The 13,471-nt window shown below is 34.2% G+C and overlaps 1 protein-coding gene across 4 annotated transcripts in view; it reads left to right on the top strand.

Moving 5' to 3' along the window:
* LOC110836697 (dynein beta chain, ciliary) overlaps positions 1-13,471 on the top strand; it is an 81,619-nt gene that overhangs the window by 34,994 nt on the left and 33,154 nt on the right. For 3 of the 4 annotated variants that reach the window (XM_022078159.2, XM_022078157.2, XM_022078158.2), the window contains 15 exons: positions 1,286-1,386; positions 1,875-2,097; positions 2,577-2,654; positions 3,160-3,357; positions 4,033-4,202; positions 4,970-5,192; positions 6,105-6,271; positions 7,099-7,264; positions 8,196-8,319; positions 8,766-8,914; positions 9,029-9,058; positions 9,309-9,554; positions 10,683-10,907; positions 11,779-12,005; positions 12,404-12,545. In XM_022078159.2, the coding sequence (XP_021933851.2) occupies positions 1,286-1,386; positions 1,875-2,097; positions 2,577-2,654; positions 3,160-3,357; positions 4,033-4,202; positions 4,970-5,192; positions 6,105-6,271; positions 7,099-7,264; positions 8,196-8,319; positions 8,766-8,914; positions 9,029-9,058; positions 9,309-9,554; positions 10,683-10,907; positions 11,779-12,005; positions 12,404-12,545 (2,469 nt within the window). The remainder of the gene's footprint in view (positions 1-1,285; positions 1,387-1,874; positions 2,098-2,576; positions 2,655-3,159; positions 3,358-4,032; positions 4,203-4,969; positions 5,193-6,104; positions 6,272-7,098; positions 7,265-8,195; positions 8,320-8,765; positions 8,915-9,028; positions 9,059-9,308; positions 9,555-10,682; positions 10,908-11,778; positions 12,006-12,403; positions 12,546-13,471) is intronic. The other variant, XM_022078160.2, reaches the window with a different exon arrangement.

Raw genomic sequence — 13,471 nt, 5'->3', positions numbered from 1 at the left:
AAGTAGACATCTTTTCCTTCTGCCTGAAAATGGAGACAGCATCATTCTGCCATATTTCATTCATTATTACATTCATTGTCATGCATATTATTGAAGTTATGCCTGTCTTCTGTTTGTCTGTGCATTTTATTTCCAAAACTGCTTGACAGATTTCAATTAAATTTGGTGTACAAGGTCTGCACAAAAGGTTGTCAAGGGAATTTAGTTTTGTTTTCTAACAAAAGTGGCTCTTCTTACAAAATAATTCATTCATGTCATAAAATGTAGATCTGATTAATTCATACATTTTTTATTTGAGGTAAGTATCTGTACATTGTGTTTTTAACAACACACAAGGAAGAATAACATCTGACAATGTTTTGTGAAATCTATGATGTGATTAACTTTGCAACAACGGGTTTGTATCTGCGGTATATGTACACAAACGCCAAAGACATGAAAAATCATATTTTTAAGTACATATTTCAAGTTGAGTTACATCTGTTCACCTTGCATATCAGCATCAGTTGTTTCAACCTGTAGATCTCATACTGTTAAAAAGAGCTATTTATGACACCTAGCTCATGTGCCGAAGTTTCTGTCAGTGGGTCGCCAACTTTTAGAGAAGCGAGTCACTTGGCCACAAAAGTTAGATGACTAATCCAGTTAAGGGACAGTGTCAAAGAAAACTCTTCTGCCTTTTAACTTAACATTTGTCTGTTGTTCATATATTCTCATAATTTGTCATAACTGATGTACTTCAACATTTTACTTCAAATTTTTCAAAATTAAATGCCAAATACAGAAAATGTAATTAATATGTAATCTGTAATGTTAGAATTTTAACTTGTTAAAGCCAATAATTTTGTTTATTAATGGAGTTAAATATGCTAGAACAAAAATACCAGACATTAACATTTTGTATGATGATATCAAATGGGAGATCTGAAATTTTTGCAACATTAAGAATGTAGATTGTGATCATCTAAGTTGTGATGCTATTCATTCTTGTAGGTGGTTACCAGCATTTAGGAGAAACATACCACCTTCGTCTTCAGGGAGGTGATATGTTCCTCTGAAATGTTGATCACCTACAAGGCAATGTCATCACAATCCACATCAATATGGAGTTTCTGCAATCAATTTCAGAGTTTTTAAATATTTAGAAAGTGGCTGCCATATTGAAATCATATGAAAATCATTTATTTTATTTACACAGGCTTCATGAAAATGCTACGGGAAGTATAATTTTATTGTTCCCAGTTCTTACATCTTTGCCTATATGTTCATATTTGTTTTCTTACAGTACCCACAATTGAATCCAGAAATGATAATTAAATGGAAAAATTATGAGGAGTATGTAGATGATATTGTGTCTAATGGGCTCTTCAATGCAATTGCATGCAGGTGAGTACATGCCAAGGCACAATTCTCATAATGTGATGTTTAACATTAAATGATCCAGCAGTATGTACTCTTGGGTTGTGGGACATCTGCCTATTTGGATGCTTTCAGCTATTTTGATGGCTATGAAATGTGACTGGATGAAAGTTTGTTTGTAGGACAACACATTTCGTTTACCTGTACAGAAGTTCTATGACTATTTTGAAAAATTAATTTTGAAAATTTGGAATTCATTCATCTCGGCCAACAGCGAGGGAAGACCGTGCAAGAAATGAAGGCGCTGGCAGTCGACCGGAGTGGTTGGAAGGCGTTTCTGCAGCCTGCTCTGATGCCATGAGGCATAAGGTGAAGAGAAAGAAGAAGAAGGAATTAATTCATTATGTGTCATATTAAGTTAATTTCTGTCAAGTCATAAGATAATTTTCTGAAGTGGCCAAAAATTACTTCATATATGTCTGTTCATAAATTAAACCTACTTGTCATGTTGGCAGCTTATCTGTGTTCATGGATGAAATGGAACCAGGACATGCAAGCTCTCCACTATTTGAGGTGGCACTACAACTGCAAGAACCAGATATTTTATTTGTGCCATCTATGAATATTTTTGATTCAAAAGGTTTCTATCAACTAGTAGACAGCCTCCTTACTGACATCATGCAGATGTCAGTTCTTGTTCAGCGGGTTGCAAGACACTTCTCACAGGCAAATTATGAGGTAATCATGATGTTTTATCAAATGTTAGAATCTCTAGATACATGATTTCTACTTCAAGGAATGTGTTACATGTTTAACTTCCACATTGGAGTAAAATCCATCTTCCGTCCTCAAAACCATTGGAGATGGATTGTGTTTATTGTAGACTTTGGCATTAGTTTTAGTGGTATTGAAGCTCTCTGCATTCTGCTACCAGACACTTAGTTAGTGAATACTTGTACAGAATGACTCAAAAAGATTTGTACACATTATAATATTAACCTTACTATTGATCTTTATGTGATGTATTTATGAAGGCATGGACAGTGGTTGGTTTGAACACCTACACTAGATCTTATAATTCACTAAGTACCATTGTTGATGTATATAATGGTTTAGTTTATTAAAATGTATATTTCATTCACTGAATGTCTATATATCTTTTTGGAACATTCTGTAAATGATGAATGGAATGAGTGCGAAAATTATGTATCTTACAGAAGGATATGAAGAATAATAGTGACCTCAGGGATATGATAACCGAGATTTTGAGTTGCATCCGCCAAACAATGACTTCGGTAAGTTATTTTGGAGCTGCATTATTTTATGCAGTCTCATACAAAGGCACATACATTATTTCAGTTTTATTCTACAAGGATCTAATAAAAGCAAGAGGATGTTCTCCAGTTTGGAGAACACCTACTTAAAAAATTAACATTTTTCAGTTTTTCATGCCTCATTGACATCTACACTTATTTATTGCTTGTAAAACTATTGTTTTGAGTATAAATCCATTGTTACAAAGCTTATCACATTACAAATAACACACTGCCTAGAGTTATAAATTAATTTTTTCCTTGTATTATGTGTAATATTCTATATATATGAGCTTTCTTTGGGAGGGGAGAAAGTAATAAAGTTCAGTTGCAAGTTCATGTAAAATACCAAGTGTTGTATTGGCTGATAGGTACTAAAATAAAGCAACTTTTAATGTGGACATCTAATACCAAATGTAGTTTAAATACATTAGGTAGTTTCTGAGATACACTGTTAAATTCTTGTAGGAAATTTTGTGTCATGCAGGCAGTGGATTACAGCAAAATCTTTGACCAACATTCATATCTGTGGCTCGAAGATAATACTGTCTTCTTGAAGCAGTTCTTGCTATATGGCCACAAGCTAACCCCTCAGGAACTAGAGATTATGAAAGCTGCCACAGCAAATAAAGAATTGCCTGGACTGAAGGATACTCCACCAACCACAAAACAGTTCAAAGAACAGGTAATAATATCAACAGCTTTAGGTGTAATGCACATATTCGAATTTGCTGGGAATTAATATAAGTTTATAGAATGCTTATTTGTCTTAATAATCTTAATATCGTTTCTCATTTGCTTTACTACAACTTGCAATGATACAAGTCATATAAAAGATAGAGTTCTTTTTTCTGAGGAACCCAATTAGTAATCTTTCTCTCCAGCTGCTGATTCTCCTATATTCTGTATTGATATTGTACCATCAGATAAACTGAACATCATAAATGAGCAATTAACACTCCTGCTTTATGAATTTTGAAGATTTATGGTTTTCTTCAGTCTCTCCAGGTAAGTGCTAGTTAGTACCTTAAATTAGGCATAACATTTTCCTTCCATGCCCTTCCCAATTCATTATTCAATAATCATTTTATAATTTGACACTGTATAGTCTGAACTGCTACATCATTAAATAAACTGTCTGATCTGATGCAGATTAGTTCTTTCTAATTCTTTGACATCAGCTTGGCAGCTATGGTCAACATTGTTATCCAATATAGGGTCTTTGAATGTCATTAAAAAATGTAAACCTTTTTTAAGTCTATTTTTAGGTAAATAGAAAATATTGTAATGGCTGAAATACTTCAGCTTTTACTAATGAACTCATTGGTGAGTGCTTAAGAAGCTTATGTTTTAATTTCAGATTGATCATTATGACAGTCTGTATGCAGAGCTTGAGAAAATGGAAAATGAAAAAGTGTTTGACACCTGGTTCAAAGTTAATGTCCGTCCATTCAAACAAGCTCTACTTAACACTGTCTGCAAATGGGGGAACCTCTTTAAAAAGCATCTTGTAAATCATGTTATTAACAGGTATGAGAGAATTATGTTGCATGTAATAATGTTTTGTAAAAGCAATTTGTTCAAGGAAACACTTGGATTTGTTCACTTAAGGTTTTCAATATTGTCTTACTACTTCACGGTATCCTGTGACCAGTTTGATACAGAATGGAAGGGAAGGAAGATAATGAATTCTGTTGTCAGCAATGAAAGGAGAAAATATAGATCTGCTGGGAAACATAAACTGTTAATTACCATGAGATTTATTGTTGTAAAATTACACAGGACTTTGAACACTAGATTTTTAACTGGCCTGCCGCCTAAGTTTGGTTACTCAATATTGGTTTCTAGTTTTACTTGGTCTTGGTGGCAAATAAAACCAATGTTTTTATGCTTGCTAGTATTACTACACTAGTGCATCCAAAATTCTGCAGTCTTTATAAAGTAATATGACTGTACAAACATGTTACTCCATATTGTGTCTGTGATATCAGCTTTTAGTTTATACATCATTGTTATTACTCTGAACCTTGATTGTGGGTTGTTAAAATTTTGTACAATTTGAGGTTTCAGCAGTGAGTTTGAAGATGGCTATCTTCTGGGTTGTTATATCATTTAGTCTGGTAGAAGTTTGCTGACGTTTCAGAGGCCCTTTCTGCCTCCAGGATTACAGCGATGAGTCTGATGATGGAGGCAGCAAGGACCTCTGAAACGTTGGTAAACTTCTACCAGACTACATGGCAGAACCCAGAAGACAGCCATATGTTTACATTTTGTTTAATTTATATTTGTTAAAACAGTCTTCAAGAACTGGAGGATTTCATCACAGAAGCAGACAAGAGTTTGTTGACACCAGTACAAGAAGGTGACTATAGAGGCTTACTCAGAGTAATGGGATTTTTGTATCATGTCCGTGAACGTCAGGTCACTACTGATGAAATGTTTGAGCTAGTCAAAGAGATAATGGACATGGTGAAAGCATATGATGTTGAATTCTCAGAGGAAATTTATTTGAAGTTGGAGGTAATTTGTTTTATTACTATGTGTTAAGCTCAGTAATATAGTAAATCATCAAAATCTGTAATTTTATTCTGGTAGACATATTTAAGCATCACTGTGTCATCTTCTTTGACAATGTCATTTCCTGCATACCCTAAAAACTAAATCTCTGAGGTGTTATCAACCTATTTTTGGTGATGGGCAACTGTGAGAAGTTTATTAGTGTACCAAACACCTAACCAACTGGTTAGTACTCCTGCTTCATATTTGTGAAGTCACAGATTCAAACCTCATCCATGACACAGGCAATCTTAATCAGATTTTCATGGTTTTTACCGGCCTCTTCAGGCAAATTATAGATAGTACCACTCCCTTCCATTCCTTTCAAAGTCATTGTTTATTGAGCACCCTATCATTCAACACAATATAGTCTGAGCTACTGATAGCATTATTAAAACCATAAGTAAGTAAATAGAGAAGCAAACAATTTGTGATGATTACCACATGTCTTGCAAAAAATAGATTTGAATTAGAATAATTAGGAAGCAAGTATCTTTTGTTCTTACATCAAGGTATTATCCAGAGCACTCTTTTGGCCCATTCTGTCTCACAGAAAATATTTAATGTATAATAGAGTTAAGTAATGTTCTTAAAATATGTCACTTATAAATATTTTGAAATTCTTTTGGACAACCAAAGGCTCTTCTGAGGGTGCCAAAGTGTCTGTGAGTATATGGTTAGTGATATTTGCTGTAGCTTGTCTGTACAAAATCTGACACTTGGTCTCTTGCTAATTCAGTTTTTAAAGTACAGTAAAGTGCTGATTGTTATGCATTTCCTATTATATACATTTTAATTTTATGTGACAATTTGCAGAAACACAACCCCTGTACATAGTGAGAGTTGCCTGTACAGAGTTGCTTGTGGTCATTATAGGAGTTACCTGAGAAATGGACAAAAACAAAGAAAATTGCTGTCACTGTCAAGCAGAATGTTGCACCACTTATGGCTGCAGAAGCAACGCTCATCCGCAAGAGGATCACATTCTTTGAATTTCGTCAGACACAGTACCGTGAGACATTCCGCAAGTCACCTCTATTTAAGTAAGTCCTTTTATTCTTTTATAGTAACACTGTATAAAACTTTAATCTCACCTGTCTTTTTTGTAAAGTAAATATTTTGCCATGAAACACAGGAACTAATACTGAAATTATAGTATCTGAAAGTAACGTGATGATGAGAATGTTGTTTAGACAAAGCTGCTTTATTTCTTAAGCTATATTTGTACTTTTATTAAAGATTTAATTGTTGTTCATAATGTAATGTACATTTAAATAACAGAACGTTGTAAAGGTAATATTTGTAATTGGCAGTAGGTTCAGTAAATATCATTCTTTTTAAGAGCATATATATTAGTAGGTTGGGTAAGTTGTTTATTGTCATTCAATGATACTGATCCTTGTTCAGATGTGTTTTTTTATCATCCACATCTCCAGTACGCCATGATTTTATGTGAGGAAGGAATTTAAACCGAAAATAATTAATAGTGAAATAAGAGAAGAAAAAAAGAAGAAATGCGCACAGTGAAGAGGATCATAAATTTTTGTCTTCATCACATATTATTAATGTGATAAAGTGAAGGAGGATGAGATGAGTGAGTCATGTAAGAAGCATGGAGGAACTGAGAATTACATACAGAATTTTAGTTTGTAAACCCCAATTGAACAGACCAATTGGAAAGTGTAAATATCATGTCAATGAGGGATGCAAAATTGTAAAGCATATATTTGGAGAATGCACCTTTCCACTCTCATTTTGAACTGAGATTAAAATTTATCACACATTCTTTGATATTTAAAGAAGTCACATTTCTTCAGACATAAATATTATTGTAATGGTATTGACTAAATCTTCATTATGTACAATGCAGGTTTGATTGCCCAGGTGCATATGAAACATTGGATGAAACTAATAATGCCATCATAGCCCTAGAAGCAGAAATGACAACGCTTGCTGAACAAGCATCACTGTTTGATGTAAATATTCCTGACTTCAAACAGCTCAAGATGTGTTACAAGGAAATTAAAATGCTTAAGGTTTGAAACAGACTATATTACCAGCTTATGAATTAAACATCAATACAACTAATGAGACAAAACAATGACTTTTGTAAGCTCATTTTAATTAACATTGTGCTCTACAACATTTGAACATACACATTATTAAAATATGACCTCCTTCTTTGCAGCACAAACCCATACCATACCAGTGCTTGTCATTGACACTCTCAGTATTGCAAATATAACCAGTGAGAATGTTGTGCTGTTGATTTATTTGGAAGCAGATAATTCAAAACTATTTACGTATACACATTCTGGTAGTTTACTTAAAGTAATGTTTAGCAATGAATACAAAGCATGAGATTTCAGGTTCTCACAGCAATGAGTATAAAGATGACTCTCTTCTGGGATGTTGTGCTACATATTTGTTTTCTTCTAAGACTACACAACAAAAACAAATGTTGTAGTCAAGTGGTTATCACTCCTGCTTTACTTTTGGAAGGTACTGGGTTAAGATCTTGGCCAGAAAACTGGCTATCCTGACTGAGGTTTTTCGTGGTTTTAATCAATCCCTCTAGGCTGATGCCAGGATAGTACCTTAAATTGGGCCATGACTGCTTCCTACCACATCCTTTCCAGTTCAACCTCTCATTTGGTGTTATATAGTCTGAGCTACTAATAAAGCATCATCAAATAAACTGCAAATTAATATTAATAAATACACAGCATAACAGATCATAAGACAGTCATATTCAGTAAATACACATTCATCATCATGGGTTCTACAGCCTATTACAGGCCTTGACCACCCCAGTAAATACACACTGCTTATACAAATAAATTATCTGTACAGTTACAGGGTTAATACATAACAGCTACAAATAGCATAAGAATCAATTAACATAATTTATAAACACATTCTGATCCTTTGCAAGTCTTCTAGTTGGCATATTTTCTGTATTTGCAGACTTTGTGGGACAGCGTACATGTTGTGCAGTCCTGTGTCAATCAATGGAAGAAAACACCTTGGAAGAAAATTGATGTTGAAAATATGGATGTAGAATGCAAGAAATTCAGCAAAGAGATCCGAGGTGAAGAGAAACTTCAAGTTTTGCCTATCTGTGATGACTTGAACAATAATTATAAATGTGATAGTTACCTAATTACAGAACATTAACTGTGCCATTTTATGAACATTAATTGTGGTGATTAGAGCTTATACCATATTAAAGAGGAAAGGATATATATTACTAATGTTTGAAAACAAAGTCCTCTAGAAATTTGTTGGGCCTAAGAGGGACAGAATGGGTTGTAAATTTAGGGTATCATATAAAAATAATTCATGATACATGCTTGTCACAACACACACGATGCGCACATGCTCCATGTGTTGTACCCTATATGCCCCTTCATAATTCTATGACGGACGTTACGATGTGCGTTACAACGGACGTACTTTGTACGGTTGTGTGGCCCCAGCGTGCACTTTGTAAATGGTAATTCTTGGAGTTAATAATTTGTATTTGTATTTGTGTAGTTTTGGATAAAGACATGCGAGGATGGGACACTTACATCAAGGTAGAAGCCATGATCAAGAACCTCCTAACTTCCTTACGTGCTGTCACAGAACTGCAGAACCCAGCCATTCAGGAGCGCCACTGGCAACAACTTATGGCTGCCACCAAGGTCAGACATCTTATAGTTTCAGCATTTCAGCAGCATATGGATTGTAATCTGTAGATGCAGATTAACATACTTTTTGTAACTTATTCTTGGCTTTCCTTTGTTCCATGCTACTAGTGTGTAGAACGTCTTGGACCAAAATACACTGTGAGTAGTAGAGAAAGTGATTTACAAGAATGTTTATCTGGTTCACTTCTTCTTTCTTTCTTTCTTTCTTTCTTACTTTCTTTCTTTCTTTCTTTCTTCTCTCTCTCTCTCTCTTTTGCATGATGGTGTATTCAGTCCTCTTTTAGTACAGGTCTCTTAATACTGCTAGTGCTAACGAATTGTTGATGGTATTTCTTGTAATCTTGAGTGACATATTTAACTCACAGAATTATGCCTGTATGTTTTGAAGGTTAAATTTGTAATGGATAATAAAACCACACTAGCTGATCTGCTAGCACTGAACCTACATGAATATGAAGAGGAAGTTAAGAATATTGTAGACCAGGGAGTGAAAGAGATGTCTATGGAGAAAGTCCTGAAAGAACTTAATGGTACCTGGTCTGGCATGGAGTTTGAGAAAGAGATTCATCCTCAAACCAACTGCACAGTGATTCGAGCAAGTGAGGAGTTGATCGAGACACTGGAAGAGAACCAGGTACATTGCAATATAGGAAATACAGTTATAAACAAGTTTGTTGTAATGTTTTGTTGCACTGTGTAGTCTGGTAGAAGTTTACCAGCGTTTCAGAGGCGCTTTCTTACTCACCACTGTGAGAAACTGAAATCTCACTTTGTTATAAAAATTGGATTATTTCCCACAATTAGTAATGAAGTACAGGGAATATTTTGGTGTTTTGATAGGATAATGCAATAAAGTGGCTTGCTGCAGGATCAGTAGCTGGGATTTAATTTCCCATATAAGTGAGCATTTCTTTTTATCGGCATCAGCTTTGGAGCCCACCCGGCCTCTTATTTTAGTACTGATGAAACAGCTTAAGCATGAAGCTGACCTTTCACCTATGTCTGGTGCCATTGTTAATGCTTTGACCTTTACTTTCACTCATAACATGATACTTAACCTATTTAATTTTTTTGCATGTAATTAACCTTACAGGTGCTTGTAATTCATTCATTTAGCTCCCTACTGCATCGCTGTAGTTGTTTGACAAGCAATTAATAAATAAGAGTATAAAGTACATTATAAATCCTGTTTTAAAGATACTGTTTGTTCTCATTCATACAGTGAGCTTCTGCAGTATCTTTTATATAATAAAGACAATCTTGGACCCAGTGAATTTTAATACAATATATTTTAAAGGCTATAATCCAATGCACTCTTATATAACAAATTATGATAGTTTTATTTCTCTAAGTTTTCCCACATGAAAGTTTTACTTCATATAATTTTACATTAGTGATTTCTATGTTACTGACAGAATTTTGTCAGTACCACAGCAGAATGTTGTTGTTGAACTATTTTTTATGACATGCATCCTTTTAGCATAAAATAGTGAGAAAAAAAATTTGATCATTTTGTTTTAGATTGTGACACCATATAGCCTTGCAGATGATTGCCAATGTTTCAGAGCAACTTCTTGTCTCTATCTGTGCAAAACATAAAATCCTACACGCTGAAGGAACATAATCACTTGGCTCACTGCATGTGGGAAATATCCAACAGTGAAAGGATCAATATGTGTAATATGTCTGGAGTCAAAGATTATTTTAATTAATATTACATCATTATGAATGAACATATCCATCACTATAATTGATTTTATAGGTAGCTCTTCAGAATCTGATGAGCTCCAAGTATATTGGTTATTTTCTGGAAGAAGTGTCAGATTGGCAAAGGAAACTTTCCAATGCAGATCAAGTTATTCAAGTCTGGTTTGAGGTTCAGAGGACATGGATGCATCTTGAATCCATTTTTATTGGATCAGAAGATATTCGTAAACAACTACCAGAAGATTCTAAACGATTTGATCAGGTTGACGGACAGTTTCGGGTAAGCATATTACTTCATTTATTAGTATTTGCTGTTTTTAATAAGATGTGATTAATATCATTAAAATGTCATAATTCAAGCAGGGTATAGAGAAACTTGCGTGATGGTTCTTCTTATTACTATTTTCGGTTATTTATATTACAATGATTGTGTTGGACTAGGTGTGTAGTTCAGGTGGGAGATGCTAGAAGCATAACTACATTGCTGTTAGGAAACTTGGTGGGTAACTTATTAAAGATTAACACCTTGTTACTGTAGTCTTCTTGACCTGTTTTCATAAAACTCATTTACTTCTGTATTGAGTTGAATTCTTTACACAGAAAACTATGTCTATCTAACACCAGTTTTCCACAAATTCTTTTAATACTTGTTTTATTTATATCAAACTGAATATCTGACATGGTTTCTGATGTCGATGAAAGACTCTCGGGTTATAAGCCACCTGACACAGCTTGTAACCCAAGTATCTTTTATCAACTTCAGTCCCCGCAAAGCTTCACTTTATACATGATTTCTGATGTTGAAGTGGCTAAAATAAACATGACTGATATTCTGCATGTTATCTGTTGTCTTGGTTTCTTCCAAACAAAACTGGAAACTAGATCTGTTTCCATCTTCAGGTATGAAATAGTCAGGAGAAGAAGGGTTCCTACTCAGCTGGGTCCCTTTGAATGAGCAAGTCTTGATCACTGTCAGTGTTAAATTAGAGGGGCCCAGCTGAGTGGAAACATTTCCTCTCCCTTCTTCTTCACTTGAGGACAGAAACAGATTGCTTCTGAAACATTTTGTTTGGAAGAAAACAAGATGGTAAATGATGTCCAGAATAGTAGTCATTTTTATAATTCATTGTCTATTCACATTTCAACACCAGGTCCTGCTACAAGATATGGTGAAAACAGTAAATGTGGTGCAAGCAACAAACAAACCTGGCCTCTTTGAGAAGTTGGAGGTACTACAGAAGGACCTTACAGTTTGTGAAAAGGCTCTAGCTGAGTATCTGGAAACTAAGCGATTGGCATATCCACGCTTCTACTTTATCTCATCAGCAGATCTACTTGATATACTATCCAATGGCAATCAACCAGAGTTAGTTACCAGGTAATAATGACACCATGTGCAGAAAATAATTTGGTGATTTACGTTTCAGTGTGTTTTAAACTTAATGCATGAAAGTCCAGAAAGTTTAAATTAAATTAAATTAAATTAACACCCAGTAGCTTTTAAATCAATTGATGAATTTTTATGAAACTTTATCATGCTACTAGAGATCACTTTACCCTTCTAATTTCTTGCCATAATGATCTTGTAAACTTCTGATGTGGAAGTACCATGTAATGCAGGATTCTGAAATTTGTTGTGATAGTAGGGTTCTGAAAACTGACAAATTCTTGTCAGATCTTTTGTGCTCACCATACATGATTGTCTTCCCATATAATTTGATACTATATAACAAGAATTTAAACATCATTAAATTATACAATTATTTTTAATTTCAGGCATCTCACCAAACTCTTTGACTCAATTTCACAACTTAAGTTTGAGCAGTCAGGAGGAAAGAACACCACAAATGCAATTGCCATGTGGGCAAAGGATGGAGAGTTTGTGAACTTCAGTGGAGCATGTGACTGTTCAGGCAAGGTAAGTGTCCATATTTTTATAATCTATACAGAAAGGAAATTATGTCTATTGCTGTTAGTATTCTATGGACAGATATTATTTTATGCTGTTCTTGCACGTGCATAGTCATTTGTATTCTTTAATAGAATTAGATGTATTTGAGTATGACTGTACATATGACACAGTTTTTGTTGTGGCCAGGTTTGCCCCTCTGTGAAGATGATATTAGCTAATGGGTTCTTCAGTCTAGATGTATGCACCAGGAAACAAATTTCTTTGTTCGTGCGTGAACATACATACATATGTATTTGTTGTCCTTCAAAGTAAATTTGACATGCATAACATCATATCATTGCCATAAGATATAAATACTAAAAAACATACTTATATCATGGCTCAGTTCTTTGAGATACAAGAAAGAGATATGTCTTCCAGTTTAATGAAGCTTAAAATATATTTTAATTTTATTTTACTTCTTCATCTACTTACCTTCCTTACATTCATCCTGAAATTCACAATCTGCAAGAAAGAGTTTATTAGTGTCATATTCCTCAATCTGTTTACAACTAAAAGAGCCATGACTACTACCTAACATCATAACAGCCCTCCCAAATTTTTAAAACTTGGAAATCAAAGCTATATCTCGCAAAGTCATGCAGGAAAAAATATATTTATTGTAGTCAAAAACTTCTACATACTGTTAACAGATGTCCTACCCTTCAGGAAATAGTTTATTGCATAACTGCAAGATCCACAGGGCCACTGGCTTATATTGCATCTCACATTATTGCAAGCTCCACAGTTAAAGAATCGGTTTTTATGTGTTCTGCATGATGGAGTGATCCTATAAATATCTCCACATGTTCTGTCACCAAAAGTACCAAACAGATATTAATTAAATTTGGTATTGGAGGGTCTAATTTAAAATTTTCAAGCTTATTTAATTT

The sequence above is a fragment of the Zootermopsis nevadensis genome, unplaced genomic scaffold, assembly GCF_977971745.1.
Source record: "Zootermopsis nevadensis isolate Lab colony 2312 unplaced genomic scaffold, Znev_1.0 Znev_ptg000028l, whole genome shotgun sequence".
Classification (NCBI taxonomy): Eukaryota; Metazoa; Arthropoda; class Insecta; order Blattodea; family Termopsidae; genus Zootermopsis; species Zootermopsis nevadensis.
The sequence above is the reverse complement of the archived record's forward strand: the minus strand, read 5'-3'. Positions and strand labels throughout refer to the sequence as shown.